The sequence below is a fragment of the Peromyscus californicus genome, unplaced genomic scaffold (genome assembly GCF_007827085.1).
Source record: "Peromyscus californicus insignis strain IS unplaced genomic scaffold, ASM782708v3 Scaffold_9__1_contigs__length_137607984, whole genome shotgun sequence".
Classification (NCBI taxonomy): Eukaryota; Metazoa; Chordata; class Mammalia; order Rodentia; family Cricetidae; genus Peromyscus; species Peromyscus californicus.
Window position 1 is genome coordinate 46020281 of NW_026294617.1, and position 24855 is coordinate 46045135.

The window sequence follows — 24855 nt, forward strand, 5'->3', positions numbered from 1 at the left end:
TTTTCTTCCTGTCCTTAATTATGGACATATTTGTAGGTGTGAGCCACCTGCCTGCTCAGGGCATGTGCATACCTGCACCTCTGATGTGCCACTTAATGGTTTGGGTCCCTCCTTTACACTCTCTGGGCTTCAAACTCAGTGTTTAAATACCAGCACTCAGTTCAGCTTCTGAGTATTAAGAGTTTCTTCTCTACTCCATGAAAAGCTGTGTATAAGCCTTTTGGCATTTTATCTGAACTAAACAGTAGTGGATTTTCAGGAGAAATGAGAGCTCTGTAAGTAAACCTATGTATTTATATGTGTAAAGTGCATTATAAAAAAGAAGCAATAAATCTAGTTTTCTGCATAAAAGGAATTAGATTTTCCAGTTTACCTCTGCAGTGGGATTAATAAAATGGGCAGCAAATAGCTGATGGAATGATCCATTTGGAGTCTGTAAAGGCATCTGGGGAAGCTGACTGGAGTAGCCTTTTAATATTTTTCCAACAAGAAAATATTCTGTTAATATTTTTATTCGATACTGACTCCTGAACGACTGTTTTCAAATGAGCTCGTCTGTTACCTGCCCATTTCTGCGTGGCTGAGCAAATTCGCTGGGAAATCCAAGTTTCTCTTCATTTCCATTAACTCTCCATCTCCAAATTACAGAGAATTCATTCCTGAGTTGGAGAGGAGCCAGAAGTTTGTCGTCTCGCAGTCTGTGGGCTGCCTCTTTCTTTCTCCTCTTTGAGGCTCTCTGATGCTTACAGTGAGCTCAACTCAAAGGTTTCCAGCCTCACACTCGCCTCACATTCCCCCACAGTCACATCGGGCTCTGTGTTTCCGAGGAACACCGCGCGCCAGCCTCTGATTCCGACTGCTGTTACCTGCAGGTGCTCTGGAAACTTCAAAATGCGACTGGTAACGTATTTGCTTCTCTAACATGCCACTTTCGAGTGCATTAGATGCAGCTGCTTACCGTTTTTTTTTTTTTTCTAAAGATCTCTCTTTTGAATAACATGCATGCAAAAGCTTGTGAAAGGGGGCTTATAGAGCAGGGGATTAATTGCAGGTCTTGGTGTGCGTGTGCATGCATGCTTGTTAATGTAGGCATGTGTAGAGAATATGGGTAATTTATGTGCACATATGTCTGATCAGGCAGATTCGACTAAAGGGGTCTTGTTGAAAGCAGTACTTTTTATGCGCAGCCAGGTTTTCTAATCAGATCTGGAAACATCTTACATATCAGGGGCAAGTACATTCTTAAGAAAGAAATATACATTCTTAAACCCATGCAGATGGCAGGTTTTAGGTATCTATTTAAAACCTTTCTTTCTTAAAAACCGTGAAAGGGGTGTGTGTGTGTGTGTGTGTGTGTGTGTGTGTGTGTGTGTGTGTGTGTGTGTAGGAGGAGGGGGCTGGGGGGCTGGAGGAATTGCAGAAAAGAGTTACCTGGGCTGCTGCAGAGCATTTCCTCCCCGTGTCACCTGCCTTCTTAAAAGTCAGCAATCGCTGAGGGAAGAGATGCGGCTGTGCTTCGCCGTAAGCCCAGGGGGACGCTGAGCTGCAGTGTTCGGCAGGCATTTTAGCTACTCTAAATATTAGTGCTCGGGTGATAAGTAGACAGAGTGGGTTTGCCGTAGCTGAACCCGGCTATGGGTTTTGGCTTGTAGGAATCGTGTTGACGCTGTCTACTCAGGATGTGCCTGTGGTTGTTGAACTCCCAGAAAGCGGCATGAGTGTGTGGGCTCCATAAATCACATTACTTATTTTCTAGCGCTGAGAGTTAAATTCTAAAATTAAGAAATTACTTGGCAATTAATAATGCATTCGGCAGCCCTTGAATGTCTCATTGGGTGAGATTTACATCCTCGGGACTTGCTCCTCTAGTTAGAGAGACAAATGATTTAAGGTGCAGGCTTAATTGCTATTTCAAATCCTTAAGCTAGAAAGATGCTTACACTACTTTATTTAAAAGGCTTGTTTTCAAGAACATGTATGTGAGTGTCTAATTGTGGTGGTGAGCTAATTGTGACTGTAATGTGCCAAAGAAAAACAACTTGTCTTGAGCTTTGCTCACCAAGGTAACAGCAGCTTACTCCCTTATCTTTGTCTTTTTGCATGGCCCTTTTGCTCTTGGAGACCAGGGTTGACTCACTGTAAAGATGAGAAAATAATGTAGCAAGTCAGAACTCACAAAGGAAAGCATTTTTCTAAGAAATTAAACAGAATGCATCTTTACAAGTGTGTTTTCAAATGTCAAGTGGGCATGGGCATTTGAAAATGGAGGCTTCTTAAATAGTAAACAGGTAAGTGGGAAAGTCTAGGTTTGTGTTTTTGATGGCTTGTAGTTCCTTGTACATTGTAAGCAAGGTAGGAAATAGCATCATCATTTTGTATTGACTAGTCATTTGTTTCTTCAGGATATTGACTATAAAATAAAAAGATATTTATTTTATTTGAATTTAAGATGATTGTCAACTCCAGCAACACAGTTTATGAAGTTGTAACAATAAAAATGAATACTCCTGAAAGTTAGTGTGAATACCATGTGTCCTTATTTTTCATAATTTAGTATTTTACAACTTAACTGTGCACTCAATAGAGGACTACATGTGATTGTTTTAATTATATAACTTTTAATAGTGATTTTTTACCAACTATGTCCAATTAATGATTATTGAAAGTAGTATAGTGGATTTCAATATATAGGGGTGGTTCCTTGAAAGAGCACAGGTATTAGGAACCTTTAAAACCAAGTGTGAGACATTTGATGCTCTGTTCATATATTGCTCTGTACATAACTGATTTTCACTTTAGGTACTATTTATTTCCATTTCTATAAATACATCTGACTGTGTTCGACACCATATAAGAATCTTGCCTTTGAATATAAATATCTTGATGATGGCTTCAATGAAATGCCTAGGACAGCTGAAGAATAGTAGCAATTTTGCATGTATTATAATATGCTAATATATGTTATTAAGAACTGTAAAAACAATTTTTGCACTCAGTCATATTACAAAACACTTTTGCTCTACTTCTGAAGTTGGCAGTTTTGTGGGAAGTCAGTTTTATGGTAATAAAAGAGGTTTCATTTTTCTGAGCTTTTATAGTGTTGTGTGGTAATATGCGAGTATTCAATGCTATTTAGTAGGAAATATCATAAGTACTCAATAGTGAAAAGAAAGAATGCCACATTTGCCATCTGTCCCTGATTATGATTTCTCACTCACTTTTAGATGCTTGATAGACCCAGGCTTTATTTTATGAAACCCATTTATATTACTCCCCTACTCACATGATTAAAAAACATGTTTTTCTCCTATACCATAGTGTCCTCTTTTGAGAATTGAGATTGCTTGACCAAATATTTCATTTTTACAGCTCACATCTAATAAGTTGAAAATGTACCTTGTAGACTCACTGCACATCTTCAACTGAAAACATTCATTCTTAAACTACTTACTAAGCACCACACTGTAAAACTGTCTCCTGGACTGGGACAAAAGGGTGGCGGCGGGGAGGTTGTTTTGGTTTTTTTCTACAGAAGTGAGAGAGACTTTTTCTCCATAGCAGTGGTGTATGGAGGCACAGAGAACGTCAGCACAGTTGGAGACGTGCATTATTTTCCATTTGTTCTACTTGGTTTCAAAATGACACAGTCTTCTGTAGTTTGTCCGTAGAGGAATGATGGCAGTTGGGATGGGAGGAGAAGGAATGGCCACTCAGGGTGGATTAGAGGGGACGATGGGAAGAAGCAATGTTGACAGTGGACAAAGAAGGTGGGGGATTGTGGGAAAGGGGAGCCACACTGCAAGTGATCAAAAGGGGAACTGAGAAACAAATGGTAAGGATGATTTCAGATTGTCTTTCATTCTCTTCATCTGCCTTAATAGAGTCTATAGGAAATCCTTTGAGGAGGTGAACAACTTTCTGAAAAGGATCTCGTGTGTGTGTGTGTGTGTGTGTGTGTGTGTGTGTGTGTGTGTGTGCCCTCGCACACGTGTGCATGTGTGATTTTTAGCATTTATTGAGTGTGTTCTTCTGTCAGATGTGGGACAGGCACTATGCTAAGTAGTTTTATATTTAATATTTATTTATTTATTTTATGTATATGAGTGCAAACCTTAGTGCACGAATATGCACTATATCTGTGTAGTGTGATCAGAGGTCAGAAGCAGGCATCACAGCCCCTGGAACTGGAGTGACAGGCAGTTGTGGGCCAACTATGAGGGTGCTAGGAACTGAACCTGGGTCCTCTGCAAAAGCAACAAATGCTCTTAACTGCTGAGTCCTCTCTTCAGCCCCTATGCTAAGTACATTAGCTGAATTATTTCACACAGCCTTCAATTACTGTTAATATTCCCTTTCTGTGGATGAGATCCTGAGAAGTAAATAGAGCTTGTATAAGTTTATGATAGATACATGAAGGAGCTTGAATTTGAACCTGGACTCCAGAGTCAAGCCTTTTGATCACTACATAGCATAATCATTGGAGTACATCACCTCATCTCTAGTTTCAGTTACCAACTGGCATGCCTAGTTGTTTACTGGATATGTCATTTTGGTCCTCTGGGGAGAAATGAGAAGAGCCTTAGTACACTAAGTGGTTCATAGACAATAAAGATGAAAGAGGAGAAACAAAATTGGGCAGAGAATGGTTTCCCACTGTGTTATTGGAGTCCCATCCTGGGCAGAAATGTTCAGGGCTTGTGTGTCTCCTATGCTCTGTCACTGCTGGGCAGTTAGTTCCAGGGAAGAGAAGGGATTCGGTTTAACAACTGTTGTCTAGTCGAACATTCTCCATCTAGAGGCTAAGTTAATTGCATTTCTTTATACATCATATTGTATATAATTGTTAATGTATTTCATATTAATGTGAACATATTAACGTGTTTCAATGTGACATTTCTGTACATACAAGTTACATGCTTTCAATGCATTCACCCTCCTACATGTGCTCTCATGGTTCTTGTCCCTCCGTCCTCATTTCCTTCATTCCCTGTCCCTAGTCCCTAGTACTCCCTCTACCACATGTGCTCTCATGGGTCTTGTCCCTCCGTCCTCATTTCCTTCATTCCCTGTTCTTAGTACTCCCTCTACCACATGTGCTCTCATGGTTCTTGTCCCTCCCTCCTCATTTCCTTCATTCCCTGTTCCTAGGGAATCACTCTACCACTTTAAAGCTGTTGTTCTAGATCCTGGTTATTTCATCTGAGAGAAAACATGCAGTACTTGCTTTTTTGCATCTGATTTATTTTATTTAAGATGACAACCACTAGTTATATCCATTTTCCTGCAAATGATGTAGTTTTATTATTTGTTTTGGGTAAATAATGTTCCGTTGCGTATGCAAATTCTATTTCCTTAATCTATTCATCTAGCGATGTATGTTCAATAGACTCTATAGCTTGGTTATTGTAAATAGCACCACAATAAGCTTGTTCAGTACTAAAGTATTTCTTCTATATACATACATCATTACTTTTTGGTATATGCCCAGGTGTGGTATGGCTGGATCCATAAGATACCTCTACTTTTAGTTTTGTGAGACTTTCCATAATGATTTCCATGGTGAATACAATAACATAGATCCACATCATCAATGTATAAGGGTTCTGTTTTCCCTCCATCTCCACCAGCAGTTTTTTTTTAATGTAATATTTACTCTGTTTGCAGTTGGATGGAATTTAGTCTTGAGTTGGATTCCCCTCATCCTGAAGTGTTGAGTGCTTTCTACAAATTTACTGGGTGTGTTTATTCTTTTGAGAAGTGTCTGCTCAAATTATTTTTCCATCTACTGAATGAATTATTTGTTCCATTGTTAAGGTTTTTAAGTTTTTTGTATGTTCTGTAACTGAACCTCTGGCATAGATCTTCTCCCATTCTGTATGGTATCTCTTTTCTTGATGTGATCAAAATAGTCTTCGTGAATGTGGCCCTAGTATAGAAGTTGCAATGACTGGAGGCTAATGGGAGACAGGAGCACCTGTTAGAAGACCATTTTAATTATAAGTGAGAAGAAATGAGGTCTTGAAGTAGATATGTAAAAACTGGGAAAGATGAAGAAATGTATGCCTTTATGTGTGTGTTTGTGTACATTTGGGTGTGTGTTTGCACTTGTATGTGTGTAAGATTTTGAGATTAATTGAAGTAAGGGGTAAGGAGAGGGCAATAGTCAAAAGGGACTTAAGCATTTCCTTTCCTTTGATAAAGCTTTTTAATTTGATGTAGTCCTGTATTTCAGTTCTTGATTGTACTATATTATCCCTGCTTGCAGATGATATCATCCTGTATGTGGAAACTCCCAGATTTCAACAAAAGACTCTTGGAACTGAAAAACCAGTTCTTCAAAGTGGCTGGTTACTAAATCAATATACTACTTTACTAGATTTGCTGTCCACCAATAATTAACTCACCAAGAAAGAAATCAGCAAAACAATCTCATTTATGGAAGTCTAAAATGTACCTACGATCCAACCCAGTGATGCAGATGAAAGAGCTTGGTGATAAAACTATGACACTAAGGAAAAAGCCTGAAGAAGCCACTAGATGATGGAAAGACTTTCAATGGTCAGAGATAGGAGAGTTAATATAAACTATAGATTTGTGCAAACCACATTATAATATCAATGACATTCTTCACAGTACTAGGAAAAAAATCCTAAACTCATACTGATACATAAGAGACCCAAAGAGCTCAAGCAATCCTGAGCTAAAAAAGCAGTAATTAGCAAACTTAATACCTAATTTCAAGACAAGCTACAGAGCCATAGTAACAAGAACATCATGGTGTTATGATAAAAACATACACAGATTGATGCACTAGTATAGAAAACACACATATATTTGTCTACAGCCAGTTGATTCCTGATAAAGGAGCCATATGAACACATTAAAGAACAGACAATCTTTAACATATGATGCTGGGGTAACACAATATGCACTAGGAGATAATTAAAAATGGATTCCTGTCTTAACCTTGTTCAAAAATAAACTCATAATGGGTCAAAGGCCACAATGTAAGACCCCCAAAATTTGAATCATTCTGAGATATTGGCATGGACATTGGTTTCTTGACTAGGTCTTTATTGATTGCAGCTCTTATGGCACAATGCCAACAATGGTTTTTTGATGGGAGATCTGAGTGATATAACGTTTTTGTTTGACGAGGTGGTGTTTCTATAAAGTTCACCAAATGAAGTTAGGGGAAGATGAGTTAGATACTGAAGTGAAGGCACCTTGGTTTCTTAGAGCTGGTGTCTCCTGAAGCATTGCATGGCATTCTAGGTACCTTGACTGTCTTACCAAGTTCCCAGACCCTCCAATTCAGTGGTTCTCAACTTTCCTAATGCTGTGACCCTTTAATACAGTTCCTCATGCTGTGGTGACCTCAACCATAAAATTATTTCGTTGCTACTTTATGACTGTAATTTTGCTACTGTTATGAGTCATAATGTAAATATTCGATATGCAGAGTATCTGATATGTGACCCCAAAAGGGTTAGAGACCCACAAGCTGAGAACTACTGCTCCATTTGAATACATCTCAGGCACTGCTATTCATCTCCTCAAACTTTGCTTGGTTTTAAATTTGCTGCTATTTAGAGACTTTAAAACATGTATTCTCTTAAATAAAAGATTAAGGCATAGAATAAAGATTATGTTTTTAGACACCAATCATTCTGACAAAATATACTTTTCCCTTTCTAAATTCAACTGTAAAAACACCTTTCTTTGAACCCATACATTTCTGACAGGTAGTGTGAGTAAATTGTTATCATTATGCTTTATTTTGTACAAAGTTGTCTTGGCATCATACAGACCCAATCCTGACTAGCAATGCCAGTAAAGCCTAGCCCATCTAATTGAAGGCCTCCATTCACTTTGTGGGGGTGATACGAGGGTCCACATTGTTGACCTAGATGCTGACACCATCTCATAGAGGAATCTAAACCACTGCCTCCTTCTGTCTAACCAACAAAGGGCCAAAGGTAATTCACAAACAAAGAAGAAAAAGACTACATCTCTTCAAATGAAGAGTCACATACTATATGATTAAAAACCCAGGTGGTGGTGCACGCCTTTAATCCCAGCACTCGGGAGGCAGAGGCAGGCGGATCTCTGTGAGTTCGAGGCCAGCCTGGTCTACAGTGCGAGATCCAGGAAAGGCGCAAAACTACAGAGAAATCCTGTCTCGAAAAACCAAAAAAAAAAAAAAAAAAAAAAAAAAAAACAAACCAACAGGAGAGAAGTGACCGCAAAGGCGGGATGCTAAACAAACTGTAAGAACAGAAATGAAGAGCGAGTTTCATAAAGATCTGCACTGTAATGCCAGGGGCTCAGAGCCAATATTTAATTGTCCTTAAAACTGGTGGTCAAATTTGCATATTCGCTCATGTTTATTGTACAGTGCAGGAAAAGCCTTGAAGTAACATTACGCTACCATCAGAGTGCACAAAAAAGAAAACTTTTCTGGCTGAGAATGTACCTTAGTGATAGAGCACCTGTTACCACACACAAGACTGTGAGTTCTTCCCACAGCAGCAGAAAATAATTAAAACACAGAAAAAAAACCTTTAAAGAGATAAAACAAATTAACTTTCAAAACCTCCTAAATAACCATGTGCACTGACTTGTGCCTAATAAGCTGTGATGATAAAAACGACCGTCGGGTGATGTGTTGTTTGCTTGCTAATTGGCTTGGTAGGATGATAACGTAGCTCTGATGGTCATTCATAACTAGGGATGCCTGGCACAAAAAAGACAGTACCAGCCACTCTGGCCACCAAAGCTTGGAGCTTTCACAAGCTAAGCCTCTTTTGGGTTCTAGATCTAGCTATAGGATATCATGGTTTTCTTTCTTCATAAAAGAAAAAGGAATAAAACATGGAGAAGGAGGGATCATGGATGGGGTGGGGCATCTTTCAAGGGGGAGTTTAAACACAGTTATTCTTATCCACTAACTTTAGGGTAGAGATGTGCAGAGAGTTGAGAGTTTTCATGAGAGATTGATGAGGCTGGTCCGCTAGATTACCACTTGTCTTAGAGATGAGCCTAGAGTTGTTAAGTCCACACAGTGGAGGAGTAGCAAAATGGATTTGAACCCAGTTCTGAGCTCTGAGGCTGTGAGCCAGTGGAAGAATGGTGAGATGTCCTGTCAGAGAGACTCTCCTCCAAGGCTTTTCTTCCTCCTGCTGCTCTCACCCCTGCTGTGAGAGACACATGGTTGGAAACTCTAGACTTGTGGATGGATAAATGCTATGCTTACTGAGGTTGCTATTGTACTTGAAAGATACGTGTTTCTGTAATGGAGTGAATTTTCCCTCATCCCCAAGCTTTCTTGTCAAGAAATTTAGAATTTGAAGATGTTAATTCTGTCAACTTCTGAAGACATGAAGTTTTAGTCAACACTGGATGATTTGAGCTCACACTTTCCTTTTGCTCACAGAGTCCAATTAGTATTGCTCATATGTGCATGGATATGGAGACATCCACTGTTGCATGGGCAACTAAGCAGTAGCTACCCCTACAAAGGAAAGTGACTCCTCCTCTCCCAGCAGCCGTCAGCTGCCAATAGCCCCTCAGCAATGGTAGGGGCTCTGTAGCTCCTTCTCTAGTCATGCTTGAGTTTTTAACTGGCTTGATCTTGTAAAGGCCTTGCAAAGTAACCATGAGTTCATGTGTACAGCAACCACGTCATGTCCTGAAGACAATGACTCTTAGCATCCCTGCCCCAAGGCCAAAGGGACACAGTGACCTTGAACTTTATGAGAAAAATGCAAATTGCCACTATATGTTATATATGATGACACCGACGTGAGTGAGTGTGAGCAGACAGTTGTCTTAGTGGAGTTCTGATGAGGGTGAATATAGTGTTAGAAAGTCACTTTCAATGACTGGGGTGGGAAGGACATTTTCTTCTTTGTGTTTCTGCTATTCTTGGCACAGATTGGGTTTTTCATAAATGTGACTAGCATATCATAAGAGGAGAGAGGCATATTGTACAATGTTTAAAGTATCTGATTCTGGGCCCAAGCTTTCTAGGTTCCAAGTGAGCTCTGCCACTTACCAGCTGGGTGACCTTGGGAGATTTACTTAAGTTTTCTATGCCGTGTTTTTCTCATCTGTAACTATAACAGCATCTTCCCTGTGGGGGTGTCAGAAGGAATGGGTGATGACTTCATATGGGCAACACAATTCTTAGCACACAGAAAACATCCCATGACTGTTAATATCTTTATGAAATTCAGTGCTATTCAACATTGTTTCCAATGTGAAAGTCTTAGTGATTCCCAGTTTACCTGAGGTCAAGCATTTACCACTTCTCACTATCAAGGCCTATTGGTGTTTAATCCAGTGTCCACTGAGTCATTGATATCATGCACCTCAGTTTAGTGGTCCAGCTCCATATACCACCTATATCTGCATATAAAGTTCTCACATTCCCGTGTTGGAGGAAGAGCAAATAATGCAACTACAAAGAGAAGGTACTTTGATATACCTGTCAATATTTGAATGCATGGTGTTTGGTGATTTGAGTTAGGATCTCACTTTACAGTGCAGGGTGACTTGGGACTCATGTAGCATAAGCTGCCATCAAACTAGCAGAGATCCCCCTGCCTCAGTCTCCTTCTGCTGGGGTTGCAGTCCTGAACCACCATATCCAGCTTTGGGACTTTTGACTTACTGATTTTACTTCTGAGAAGTTCCCTGCAAAGGGCGGGAGAGATGTCTCGATGTGTCAGGCACTTGGTCTTCAAGTATGAGGACCTGAGGACCTGATTTGAAACCCCAGAACTCACAAAAAAGAGCCAGGCATAGCTGAATGTGTCTGTAACCCCAGCATTGGAGAGGATTCAGGCAGTTCCTAAGAGGGGCTGTTCAGCCAGTCTAGCTGAAAGGTCAAGCTTCTAGTTCAGTGAGAAACCCTCTCTCCAGGTAATCAGGTGCTAAGGAAAAGAGTAATAGAGGGAAACAACTGATGTCTTGCTCTGGCCTCCATGTACACACACAGGGGCACATGCTCACATGTACTCACATGTGTGCAGCAAACGTGCACACACACAGACAACACACACATGAAAACTCCTTGATATACTCACATAATCGAATGAAGATGTGGTAAGATTGCCTGTAGCATTGTTTATGATACTAAAAAAAATCTATAAATAATCAAATCTCAATGCAGAGAAAAACACTTAAGTAATTTATGGCATATCCATGTAATGAGATACTGGAGGAAAGTTTAAAATGGTTCCAGCCATGCATATGGATATGAAAATTGTAAGATCAAGCTTTCAAGAGAAAAAAGCACTTCCCAGAGCAGTCTACAAGAGTGGAACTGTATTAAAATCAATATTTATAGTTATTTGTTTGTGTAATTGTAGAAGACATTCAAAGTCCATATGAGAAATCATCAATGGGAAGTGGACATTATATCGTGAGATTTCTGCCTTTCGCCTCCTGTGGACCATTTACATTTTTACACATGACCATATATCACTTTTATAACTTAAGCTAATTTTGAAATATAGTCAAGAAAACTCTCTTGCTTCCCCCAACCCTAAGATACTAGGTTTTTGTTTTGGTTTAAGAGTAGCCTGAATGCTACTATAATCCTAAACCTTGTTATGCTATCTTGAATAATTGTGCCTACTCTCTCATGAAGTTAAAACAAAGTGCCTATCAACTCTCTGCCAAAACTCTAATTTGCTCCTAGGGAGCAGAAACCAAAATGAGTAAGGAGAATTTCTCACACCAACTCACAGGAGAGTCTTAAATCCTGTGGCAAAGACCTTCTTCACCTCTCATGAAAACATTACATTAAAGGCATTAGGTGAGAGATGGGAACACTGAGCCAATAGCTTTCCTCGGGACTTGATAATGGTAAACCTGGGGAAAAACTACCCATGGGACTTCTTCACAATTAAGGTTTTTCCATATCTCTAAAACCCCACACTCAGTCTTTTGCAAAACGTTGCATAAAAGTTACATTGCCTGGGATTTGAGAGAAGAAGCGGTTGGCATACAGGCATCATCAGGACTTCTTGACCTTTGTACATCAGAAATGCTTACACATACACTGTCTCATTTGATACTTACAGATGAGATATTTAGGACAACTATTATAATTGTTTTCTACACTGGGTTCTGAGGTTTGCAGAGGTTGAGAGGTAGCCAGCTAGCATGGGGCTGAATATACAGGGCCTTTGGTTAAGTCTTAGGCATCCTTGCTACCAGCAGCCAAGAACACTGACTTGTAGCAAATCACTTCTGTGGCTGGGAAGTGATTTGATATTATTTTCTTGGAATCATGTTTTTGTTTTTGCTACTGTTATAAATTGTGATGTAAATACCTGATATTTGGGATTTCTGACATGTGACTCCAGTGGGGTCTAGACCCACAGGTTGCAGACCGCTGAATTACAAGGTCTCTAAGCAGACCCGAGTAGAACCAACTTCTCATTTTGACTCTGTATCTTACTACCTATATAATCTTGGGCAACATTACCCTTCATCTATAAAATGAATAATTACACTTTAATCTTCCAACATTGTTGTTAAGAGTTTTGGTGAAATATGTTTGGAAGGACTTGACAGAGTAAATAGCAGTGTGGGTAAAACCTGGTGACAATAACAATTACTAATATTATAAATAAATCTGAATCTGCTAAAGCCTACTTGGAAGTGACAGTCAGGAGCTACTTCCCAGAGTGGATACAAATCAGGTTTTGTCCTAATGAATGAAGTCACCAGGAAAACACAAAGAACCCACCCAATGCAGGACCAGCCTCCCTGCTGCTTCCCTTATCATCAGTGGAGGATCTGGAGCATTGCTGATGGTCAAATGTCTTGCTGAGGCAGTGCATTGGTGTCTAGTTCATGGCCAGCTGTAGGATGAGTGAGAAGGAAGAGACATATCACCCAGGACTTTTAACCTCAGAGGAGGTCCATCCCCTAAGAAAACAGCCCTAACACCTCTTATCCTCACTCTCCTATGTCTGGAGTCTCCTAAGTCAGACCATAGAGGAAATCTAAGAAGCTAGAGTTGAGATTCAATGTGCTGGTCAGTTTTTGTCAACTTATGCAAGCTAGAGTTATCTGGGAAGAGGAAACCTCCACTGGGGGGAAAATGCCTCCATCAGATTGGCCTATGGGCAAGTCTGCGGCTTGTTTTCTTGATTGATGTGGGAGGGTCTAGCCCCTGGTGGAAGATGCCACCCCTGGGCAAGTGGTCCTGGGTTGTATTAAAAAGAGAAAACTGAGCAAGCCATGACTAGTAAGCCAGTAGGCTCTGTGGTATCTGCATCAGTTCCTGCCTCCAGTTCCTGCCTCCAGTTCCTGCCTCTAGTTCCTGCCTCTAGTTCCCTCAGTGATAAACTGTGATATGGAAGTGTAAGCCAACCAAAAGTTTCCTCCCAAAGTTGCTTTTGGTCAGAATGTTCTATCACAGCAACAGAGAGCAAATGAGAACAATCTGCTTGAAGAATAATAACAAACTCTCTCTGCTGTTTAAAACAAAAGGTACTTTTTTTTTATTTTGAGTTTTTAAATATTACTTTTCTTTTCTATACAATTTCTTCTCACTTATGACAAAAAATAAATCAAATGGAAGATAATAGGATTAGTGTTCATATTTATTTGGTTTACAATATTGAGAGTTTTATACATAAATACATTAATTTAATTAAATGATAATACACTGCACATAGCATATAAGCTCTCAAAATCCAACAACTGCAATGCAAATCTTTGCATGCTAATAAAGATCTTTGTTTCTATAATTTCATTTTCAGTAGTTATATTGTATTCCACTGGGTAGACATTCTGAAACTCTCTTGAATCCTCAAAGGCTAAATTATTAGACTGTTTTCTTCTTGTAATAATATTTCTTTGAAAAAAATCACTGTCTGGAGAGATGCCTCAGGGGTTAAGAACACTTGCTGCTCTTGCAGAGGACCCAGGATTAGCTCCCAACTTCCACGTAGTAACCAACAGCTGTCCTAACCCTGGTTCCAGAGGATCCAGCACTGTCACCTGGTCTCTGTGGACCCCAGACACAAGTGCAGTGCACATGCACACTCATGTATGCAGGCAAAATGCCCATACACATAGAACAAAAATAAATAATTATTGTATAAACTCTCCATCCTTTCTTTAAAATAAATTCCTGGAAGTGAAGCTTCTAGGTCAAAGTGTAAATGCACCTTTAAGACTTTTGATATCCAATTAACTTCCAGTTACATTTTAACCAAGATTAGCCCTGTTATTGTATAGCACACAAGTAGATTAGTAAGTAAGTAAATATGACTTCTCTTTATTTATCATAAAAGTTGATATACCTTTACAATAGCCTGTATCTCTAAGACAGTATTAAAGGATGCTCCTTGTTAAAACCAAGTCCTTCTTTTGTTTCTGTGTTCCAGACACAATACACCCTTAAGATAGTAGTTAATTAATTGTATTCAGGAGGTTGGTGATAATTATCAGGAGATGATTAGCTTTTGGTGCAATGTCACAGAAAGTGTGGAAATAACTTGAAGGGAGAGTTCTTATAAGCATATTTTCTGTTGTCCGTTATTTCCACCCACATACCCTCTGGAAGGTGTGAGAATAAAACAATCAAGTGTGTAGAAACACTTCGACTGTGGATCCTCACATCAATTTTCTTCAGGGCTGGAAGTAACCCAGCCTGAGCCCTCTGTAACATATCAGGCTTCACAGGAGAAGCATTAAGATTGGAAGATTTTCAGCAGAAATTACTCTTGATGACACAGCCCCGCTGTCAGAGTAATTCCTGCTGGAAAGACAGCATCTGAATTAACGGTCTAATAAACTGAGTTAGTGTTTCATCTTAGCAGAGGATTAATTAGGGGAGAAGAAACTAACATTTATTCTGTTTCCTATTTGACAGGCCTTTTATTATTGCATGATTGCATTTAATACTCTGCATCAACCTAGAGGGTAAGCATGGCTGTGGGCATTTTACAATAAACGTTCCGAAGTTCTGGCAAGCAAAGCATCTCGCCCAGGGCTACATAGTTGGTGAGGTACCGAGGTGGGTTTTGAACCCAGGCCTCCTGTGTCTTGTGTCTGTGCTCTTTCTCTCTCTCTCTCTCTTTCCGTGTATGTACAGCAAGCCTGGCTGTTTCTCTTCTAGAACACTAATTGAAAGCCTGAACACACCTTTGGCTAACTAAACTGCAGGTTTTCTATTTAGAATCTCTGTCAGGCAGACTCAGTGTGCTAGTGTGCTGGGCTTCATATCACTGTGACCAAACTGCCTGAGAGGACCACTTGAGAGAGAGACAAGAGCAACTCAACCCATGGTTTCGAAGGTTTCAGTCCATCATGACAGGGAGATTGGAGCAGAGCAGTTTACCTCATGGCAGACAAAAGTAGAGAGAGGCAGGAAAAGCCTAAAGATACGTTAGGCTTAAGGACTTGCCCCCAGTGATTGACCCCCATATCTCCACAAATAGCACCCTCATTTGGAGACTAGACCTACAGTACACGAGTCTGGGGGAGACATTTTATATTTAAACCATAGCACCAGGAGCCCACCCCAAAACTGTGTCCGTCAAGACAGTTTTGTAGACTAGAAACAGAAAATGCACCAAGCTGACCAGAAAGGAGGGGCTAGCGATCTAACAAGGTATCCTGAGCTAGAGGTGTCCTCGTTTCTTTTCAGAGGCTGTGTCCTTTCATCAGGCATCCTTGTCCTTCCTTTTTTTAAAAATTTTATTTTATATTTTAATTTAATTTTACATAGCAACCACGGATTCCCTTGTTCTCCCCCCTCCAGCCCCTCCTACCTTCCCCCCAGCCCACCCCCCATTCCCCTCTCCTCCATGGCAAAGACTCCTTTGAGGATTGAGTTCAACTTGGTAGATTCAGTCCAGGCAGGTCCAGTCCCCTCCTCCCAGGCTGAGTCAAGTGTCCCTGTATAAGCCCCAGGTTCCAAAGAGTCAGCTCATGCACTGAGGACAGGTCCTGGTCCCACTGCCTGGATGCCTCCCAAACAGATCAAGCTAATCAACTGTCTCACTTATCCAGAGGGCCTGATCCAGTTGGGGGCTCCTCAGCCATTGGTTCATAGTTCATGTGTTTCCATTCATTTGGCTATTTGTCCCTGTGCTTTTTCCGACCTTGGTCTCAACAATTCTCGCTCATACAAACCCTCCTCATTCTCGCCAATTGGACTCCTGGAGATCCACCTGGGGCCTGGTCATGGATCTCTGCATCCGGTTCCCTCAGTCATTGGATGAGGTTTCTAGCCTGACAGTTAGGGTGTTTGGCCATCCCATCACCAGAGTAGGTCAGTTCAGGCTGTCTCTCAACCATTGCCAGTAGTCTATTGTGGAGGTATCCTTGTGGATTTCTGGGGACCTCTCTAGCACTTTGCTTCTTTCTATTCTCATGTGATCTCCATTTACCATGTTCTCTTATTCCCCGTTCTCCCCCTCTGTTCCTGATCCAGCTGGGATCTCCCACTCCCCTAAGCTCTCTTTCCCTAGACCCTTGCCCTTCACCACCCCCACTCACGTCCAGGCCGGTGGGAATGCAAGTTTGTACATCCTTGTCCTTTCAAGTTCTCTAGTCTTCCACCCCGTGTGGGCTTGTAGGTGTCTTTATGGTCGTGTGATGACTTCAAGAGCTCAGAGCATCTTCATAAGGACAGGGAGTCGAACGGCTCCTTTCTCACATCTGTTCATTCTAAGAACACGACAGACTTCTCAGTGGACCCTCCTTGATACCTCATTGTCCAGAATGTGCCGTATGCCTCTCCCCAAAACCAAATATTGGCACTGGGGACAGCGGAGCCAAGATTTACTCCCTTGGGCTGGAGATGGTGCATCTTGAAGGCAAAGCCAGCTTTGCGGCAGCAAGTGGCAACCCAAATTCTTGCACACAGCTTTTTGAGAGATTTGGAGGTTACTTTTATGTTTATTTTACTTTCTGTGATGTATAGTTGTAAAGCTGTACAGCACGGTGTAGTGCTTTCATACAGATGTGGATTGTATGATGATCAAATCAGATAATTTGGGTACCCGTCTCCGTAAATATTTATCATTTCTCTGTGATGAAACACTCAGAATCCTCTCTTCTATCTATGTTGAAGTACATGTTCCACTGTGTTAATTATAGACACCCCACTGTGCAGCAGAACACCAGAACTTATTCCTCCCACCCAGCTTTAACTTTGTACCCAAACATTTTGAGCTCTCCTTTTGTAGTTCATTACATCTATATTCTGAGGCTTCTCGGTGACATAAAAGACGCTGATGCTTTTCTGGAAATTTTATTTTTATATAACAACTTTCTACAAATGAATTTGCCATTTTTTTCAGTGTGGTCTGTAAAATCTTTCCCATTTCCATCAGCTTTATCTTCTAGAATTCTGCATTTTCATCCTTCACCACAGTGTTCAGCTAATTCTTCTTCACTAACCCTTCTTCCAAAAATGTGGGCAAAGTCAGGTGTGATGGAGCGTGAAAATGGACTTAGTAGTATCTGTCTAATAAAGTTGACATAAAATTGGTTTTGTTCTTAATAGTAATAATACTGTTGTATTGGGGATCATGAAGAAGCAGAAGCAGCAGCAAAGGAAAAGGAGGAGGAAGAAGAAGAAAAGGGGGGAGAAGATGTTGAGAAGGAGGTGTCGGAGCAGCGGCACCCGCCACTGCTGCTGCCTACTCTTCCGTCTCTATTAAGTAACGTGATTGTCCTTTCTGTCTGTGAGCCATTTAACTTTCAAAATTGCAGCACCACAAAACAATTGAAGATGAGGGCTATTCATCGATTGTCAAAATAATTAGTTCAATTTAACAATCTGTTGATTAGAGGTAGAAATTAGTTGCTTGGTTTTTGATGGCATTGTAATTGAAATAAAACATGCAATTCAGTTCAATGAGTGTTTTTCAGAGTCTGTACTGCCCTACTGTAATGGATAAATAAGATGTACTATAGAAAGGGTTATGCAATTGATGAAGACGAGGAGTAAATAATCAATACAGAACAAACATCTATAATAAACTATCACATGGGATATGCCAAAGACATTATTACAATTGTAAATTCAACAGCAATGATTAATACATTGAGAACTGGTTGTGGTCTAGATCAGCTTTTGTTCTACTTCACATGTGATTTCCATTTTGTAGGGGGAAAGTTGGATGCAATAGAGAGGACAAGAATCAGGGGTACGCAGAAAGGGGTGCGGATAGTTTTGTGTGAGGAAGAGGAGGGACAATGTTATGGGGGAAGCACAGAGAAGGTGGCCTTCTAATCTGAGTTGTGGGGAAGGGCCAGGCAAAACTAGTTTCACAGTGGGGACAATGGCACCCACAAAGTTGTCTTGTGTGGGTAAAGCACTGTGGACATCGGTGGGAAGAGAAGCTGAGGAGACCTGGTAGGTTGTCTGGACCCTGTGTGGTGAGTCTCATGTCCTTCCACTTGCCCACAAGTCTTATGAAAAACCTCTCATAATGAACTGGAAACTTAAATGTAAAATACAACAACTATAATAAACTAAGATGTTTAAGGAAACATCTTAGGAGAAAATCCTTGAGACCTAAGGCTAAGGGAAGAGTTGATGCTCAAAAAGCACAATCCACAAAAAGAAGAAAATTAGCAAGCAGGGTTCATCAACGCTTACCCTGTGAAAGACTTTGGAAGAAAAGGCAAGCTGCAGTTTGGGGTGTAGTGTTTGCAAGTCACACATTTAACAGAAGAACTTGTGCCTAGAATATATTTAAAATCTTAGAAGCCAGCAATATATGAATGACTCAAATAACCCAATTGGAAAATGGAAAAAAAACTACAAAAACAAGTCTTTCACTGAAGAGGTTTAAGGATTATTAAAAAGCTTGTGAAAATGTAGTACACCCATGAGCTATTGGTGCAAATGCACATTTAAATGAAAGAGATATCACTATACACTGATCAAAATGGTTACTGTAGGAGTTAGTGATAACACCAAAACACTGAGAAATATGCAGAGACACTGGATCACTCCCATATTTCTGGTGTGGATGCAATACGGAATAGTCACTCTTAAGTAAAATAGATCAATTTGCAAAACTAAATGTGTGTTCATCACCCACCACAGCTTTTGCACCATTACATATTTATCTCATTGAAACAAAAAAGCAAATGCTCATGTCAGCTTTCTTCATAACATATGCAACCTGAAAGCTATTTAAATAAACTTAAAGGTGTGACTGGTTAGCCTATTTGTGGTCCACCAGATCATGGTGCTCTACTCAGCAGTGAGAAGTAAAGAACCATTGATGCTCATGACCTTCGTCAGTTTTTCAGCCCACCTGTGCAGATCTCGTCTACTGGGCCTGGGATCTGAGGACCTGAAAGAATGGGGCAACTACAGTCTAATGCTGTAGACACCTTACTTCAGTTTCAAGGTACTTTCATATACGAATGTAAAAAAGATAGCAATGATCCAAGGAAGGTTGTTTGAGTTCAGAAATACACGATCAGAAAAGCATGTAAATAAATGTCAGTATACACATACTAAATATTAACAGAACAGCCCTTTCCCAGAACTTTCTCAGGACAGACCAATTTAAACACAATTGCCTGGCATGAATTATAGGTCGTATCTGGGAAAACACAGAAGCAAGGCAGAAGGCCATATCCAGATTTAGTGCACACTGACCAGATTGGGTTCTATAGCTGTGCTCTGACATCCAACAAGAATAAACATTCATAAATTAAATGGAAATGTTTGTTACAGGAGGCAAGAAATCACATCCAAGAACAACCCAGGGAACAAAGCGCACCTGAGGTAAAAGGCCCTCTGCCTTTTCCCTTGGAGCCTTGTAGTGGTATTTACTCTGCTCATGACCTTGGGCTATACAGTCTGAGGTGCTTCTTGCCATCATATGTGACCTCTTATAAGGAAAGGGAGAGGGGTCCTGAGGTCCCTTCTTTCTGCTTTCTGACATGATCAGAGTGCCAGGTGGATTCGCTCCTGGTCAGAACAGAGGATGATTTCAGCTGTTTACTCGGTTCTGTATTCGTGAGTGTATTTCTTCAAATTATATCTTAATACATCCCTATTACCCATTAAATAGACTCACATGGTTGATCTTAACAGAGCCTTTCTGACAGTTCCCCAAGGCATTGTTCACCATGGGCCAATCTTTTGACCATGTTCTGACACTTTTGACTATTTCTAGGGAATCATAATGAGTTTTTTTAAAAAAGGAGATATCAAAACTTAATTTTGTGACTCCATTCTTATAAGTATAACAGAGTGCCACAATTATAGAGATAATGAATAAATCAGTGGCTGCCAGGAGCTGAGTAGGAGAGGGAGAAAGAGGATGCTATGAAGGGGAGTATGAGGGATTCCCCTGATGGAAAGTTTCTACATCTTGGCTGTGACAGTGACTCTATGAACCTATACAACTGATAAAATTACACAGAACTAAATGACATGGTTCCTGAAGAAATCTGATTAAGGTTGGAGGATTATATCAGTGTTGGTTTCCTGGTTATGGTTTCATACTATAGCTATGTAAAACAACTCAGTGAACAGTATACAGTAGGATCTCCGTGTGTGTGTGTGTGTGTGTGTGTGTGTGTGTGTGTGTGTGTGTTTAACAACTGTTTGTGAATCTTCAACTTTCCAAAATTTTTTAAAAAGTTAAAAAAATGTGAGGGAAAGGGACTGGAGAGATGTCTCAGAGGTTAAGGGCACTGGCTGCTCTTTCACAAGTCCTGAGTTCAATTCCCAGTAACTACGTGGTGGCTCACAACCATTTGTAATGACATCTGGTGCCCTCTTCTGGCGTGCAGGCTATATGCAGGCAGAACACTATATATAATAAATAAATCTTTAAAAAATGTTAGCACAAGATCTGGTCCCACTGCCTGGATGCCTCCCAAACAGATCAAGCCAATCAACTGTCTCACCCATTCGGAGGGCCTGATCCAGTGGGGACCCCTCAGCCATTGGTTCATAGTTCATGTGTTTCCATTCATTTGGCTATTTGTCCCTGTGCTTTATCCAACCTTGGTCTCAACAATTCTCGCTCATATAAACCCTCCTCATTCTCGTTGATTGGACTCCCAGAGATCCACCCAGGGCCTAGTCATGGATCTCTGCATCCAGATCCCTCAGTAGTTGGATGAGGTTTCTAGCACGACAATTAGGGTGTTTGGCCATCCCATCACCAGAGTAGGTCAGTTCGGGCTGTCTCTCGACCATTGCCAGCAGTCTGTTGTGTGGGTATCTTTGTGGATTTCTGTGGGGCTCTCCAGATCTTGTGCTCATTGCATGAGTTGGCTGTTTGAAACCTGGGGCCTATGCAGGATTGTTTGGCTTGGCCTGGGAGGAGGGGACTAGACCTACCTGGACTGAGTCTACCAGGTTGACCTCAGTCTGTGGGGAAGGCTTTGCCCTGGAGGAGATGGGAATGGGGGGGGGGCGTTGGGGGGAAGGTGAAGGGGACGGGAGGGGGGAGAACAAGGGAATCCGTGACCGATATGTAGAACTGAATTGTATTGCAAAATAAATTAAAATAAATTAAAAAAAAAAGAAAATGCTAATTAAAACCACAAAAAAAATGTTAGCAAATAAAGATGAATATCATAGAGATGGGAAACGCAGTGTGAACGTGTTTGATTCTGAGAAGCTGGAACAGTCTAGTAGAGTGTTTCTAGGATGTAAGAATAGATGTTGAGATGAAGAATATTGGAAAAGCAGGCTATTCCCGTGAAAATAGTTAGGTCAGTCTTTTTTGAGCTTCCTCAGGGAGAGTAAAATCATACTATTAATAACAAGATGGATGCATATCATTGACTAATGAAATACCAGATGTGAGATGCCTTTAGCGGGGTTTTCATTATATCTTCATAACAGGTCTATGATACCATTGATATTATTGAACATGTTTTATGGGTGAGGAAAGAAATACTAGAAATGATAAATAAATTTGCTACACAGCTCGTAATCAGAGGTGCTAGCCTATGACCTCCAGAGGCTGCCTTGCCTCCAGCACTAGAGAGACCAGAACAAAAGCACAGGAGTGAATGAACGCACAAGTTCCTTTCATTCATTTAAAGTTTGGGCAGGGAAAGAGAAGCTCATGAAATCAAGAGGAGAAGCTACCCCTAGTTTAGACTCAATTTCTATATTGTGAGGTTCAATGAAGTCTTACTCTTGTCTTTTAGCTTGAGGTTTTTATTGCAGACCAGTGACTTGTTTTCAGGGGAAGTGTATAGATTCCATGGTCACAAGGTTGTAGGAGCAAGGGAGGTGCTACTTGTAAGTATGCTGCTCAGGTAATTAGTGGCTGAGGCTGATCCATGACCCATCATTCATGAAATCAGTAGCAATGAAGGGAGGTTAGACTTGTTTGGGCTCGGGAAGTGGGAGACATGTTACAAGGGTGTCATATTGGAGGATTTAGGAAGAGGGAAATGGTTGGAGAAAATGCAGGTCAGCTTTGAGTAGATAAAACGAGATGATTCTAGAGCCGAGCATTCACTGACCTCCTATCCCATGAGGTCTAGGGCTAGATGTCATTTATAATTTATCAATTCATCCATAATTGCTATAACATTGATTGGGTATAATACTCTTGTAAGAGGTGGCTGATTGTGTGTACAGAGAAAATGTCAGAAAAAGTGTTTTGGTATGCTTAGGCTGAGGGATGGTTAGCTTTAATAGTCAAATTGACACAATCTAGAATCACCTGCAAAAAGAGTCTTAATGAGGGGTTTCCAGATCAGGTTGGCCTGTGGGTCAATCTGTCCAGCCTCATCTTGATTCCTTAATAGAGGATGCAAGACTTTTGTGCTGTGGGTGATACCATTCCCCAGGAAGGAGATACTGAAACTAAAAGAAAGAAAAGGGGGAAGAGGGATGCAGAAAGCTATTATTCATACAATATCAATTAATACATGTAAACTGTGATGGCAAAGATTATCAGTGGACACTAAAATCATGCCATGAATTCAAATGGCTCTCCTACTCTCCAAGTCTGTTGATATAGGTTATTTCTAGGGAAATCTGTGCCTCCAAAATGGAAAGATATTGAGAACATTACATTACTCAACTTAGTGTCATCAAGAGTGGAGGTTATCTACTTTTTAATGTGCTCCAGGAATATGGGAACAACATCATCTCCATAGCACTCTTGACAAAAATGTCAAACCAGAATGTGATCATCAGCCAATAATCAGATAAATTCAAACTGTCAGACATTTTATAAGACAAGTAACTGGTATCATTGTGGAAGTCAAAGCCATGAGACATGACAAGCCAAAGGCAATGATGCTATTCCAGCTATAGAGGAACCAGAAAGAGATGGGGGAGGGAAGGAGAGAGAGAGAGAGAGAGGAGATGAACATCAAAATACATCCTGTGGCTCTTAACTGGATCCAGATTCTTCTTTTACCTTCACTATGACAAAGACCGTAGGAAACAGCCTAGAGGAAATAGGAGACAAATCATTCCTTGAGTGTCTGAGATATTATTAAGTTAATTGATTTTTCTTAGCTGGATAGTGTATTATGATCATGTAAAGGAATGCCCTTAAACTCAGGAGATACACCCTGAAAGTATTTAGAGGGACAGGGTCATCACCTCTACAATGTACCTCCAAATAATGATGTTTCTGAGGGTTTACAATCTTGCACAGTTGCCTAACACCTTTAATTTATTCTTTGCTTATTTAGACTTTCCTTATTCCTAAAGTTCTGAAGTTTATTTAAAAATCTCTCTGTGGCGGACCAAGTTTTGTCTCTTACATTTAACTGCTTCTTGATTGCTTTTTACACACATCATGCTTCCTCCACAGAGATGAAGCAAATGCCTGAATTTGTATCAGCCTCTGGTGTCCTTCAACATTCCCATTTGCATCACAACCACAAGTATAGGTTAGAACATAGACCTCCCCCACAAACTTCACAGACTATTGCCATTCCCCAACCCCTTAAAAAAGAAACTTCACTGACTATCGCCATTGCTCTTGTTTACCCTACAGAATCTCGTGGTTAGAGCCTATTGCTGAAGATACCATATACTTGAGTCATAAGACATGGAAAAATCAAACTAGTACTGACCTTGTAGTTTCACGCCTAGTAGCTAGCTCTCATAGTGCTGGGGGGTGCATGCACACTACCAGAAGAGAAAAGTAATCATCAATCATATCTGTCGGTGAAGCCTGCGAGTTACAATAATGGCTGTCCTGACAAGATATGCCCAGTTGTGCAAGAGTGGCACAGATATTATGGGAATGGCCAAGCACTTTCTGATTTGGGTTTAAGATTTGCTCCACAAGATGCAACTCATACACAGTACCATTATTGGGGCCAAGAACCTGTGGCTAGACAAATCATATACTCTCTGAAAGAACGTACTATTCTTTGCTAAATTGACAGAACATTAAACTGACTCCTAGTGATTAATCACTATATCCATAGATTAGTGCATCTCTCAACCCTCATCAGAGAAGCTTTTTCCCCCCACTAGGTGGAAATTAACATAGAAACCCACAACCGGTCAATATGCAGTGAGTAGGAGACTATAAAGTACTTTGCCATAAATGGGGCATCAAAATCATATTCTTCCCCTCAAGGGTCAGGAATCATTGAGGGAAAGAAAGATTATAAGAACCAGAGGTGGTGAGTGATTACAAGGAAACAGTGTTTTCAGGACACAACAGGGCAGCTGTAAATATGTCAGTGATTGGGACAGTGTGCACAAGACCCACTAAAGCTCAGGGCAGATAAAATCCCACCACGGGTGGAGGATGTGACGTGAAGTCCCACTCCAAGGTGAGGAGATACTGGTGTATTATAGCTTCTGAGAGAGGGAGAGTCAGTTCTCTTTAAGGG

At 40.6% G+C, this 24855-nt stretch overlaps 1 protein-coding gene across 1 annotated transcript in view; it reads left to right on the forward strand.

Annotated features, from left to right (window-relative positions):
- The first annotated feature begins 733 nt into the window (after positions 1-733).
- Schip1 (schwannomin interacting protein 1) overlaps positions 734-24855 on the forward strand; it is a 760409-nt gene continuing 736287 nt past the window's right edge. Inside the window, exon 1 of the mRNA XM_052730308.1 lies at positions 734-900. Coding sequence (XP_052586268.1) covers positions 892-900 — 9 coding nt within the window. The 5' untranslated portion in view covers positions 734-891. The remainder of the gene's footprint in view (positions 901-24855) is intronic.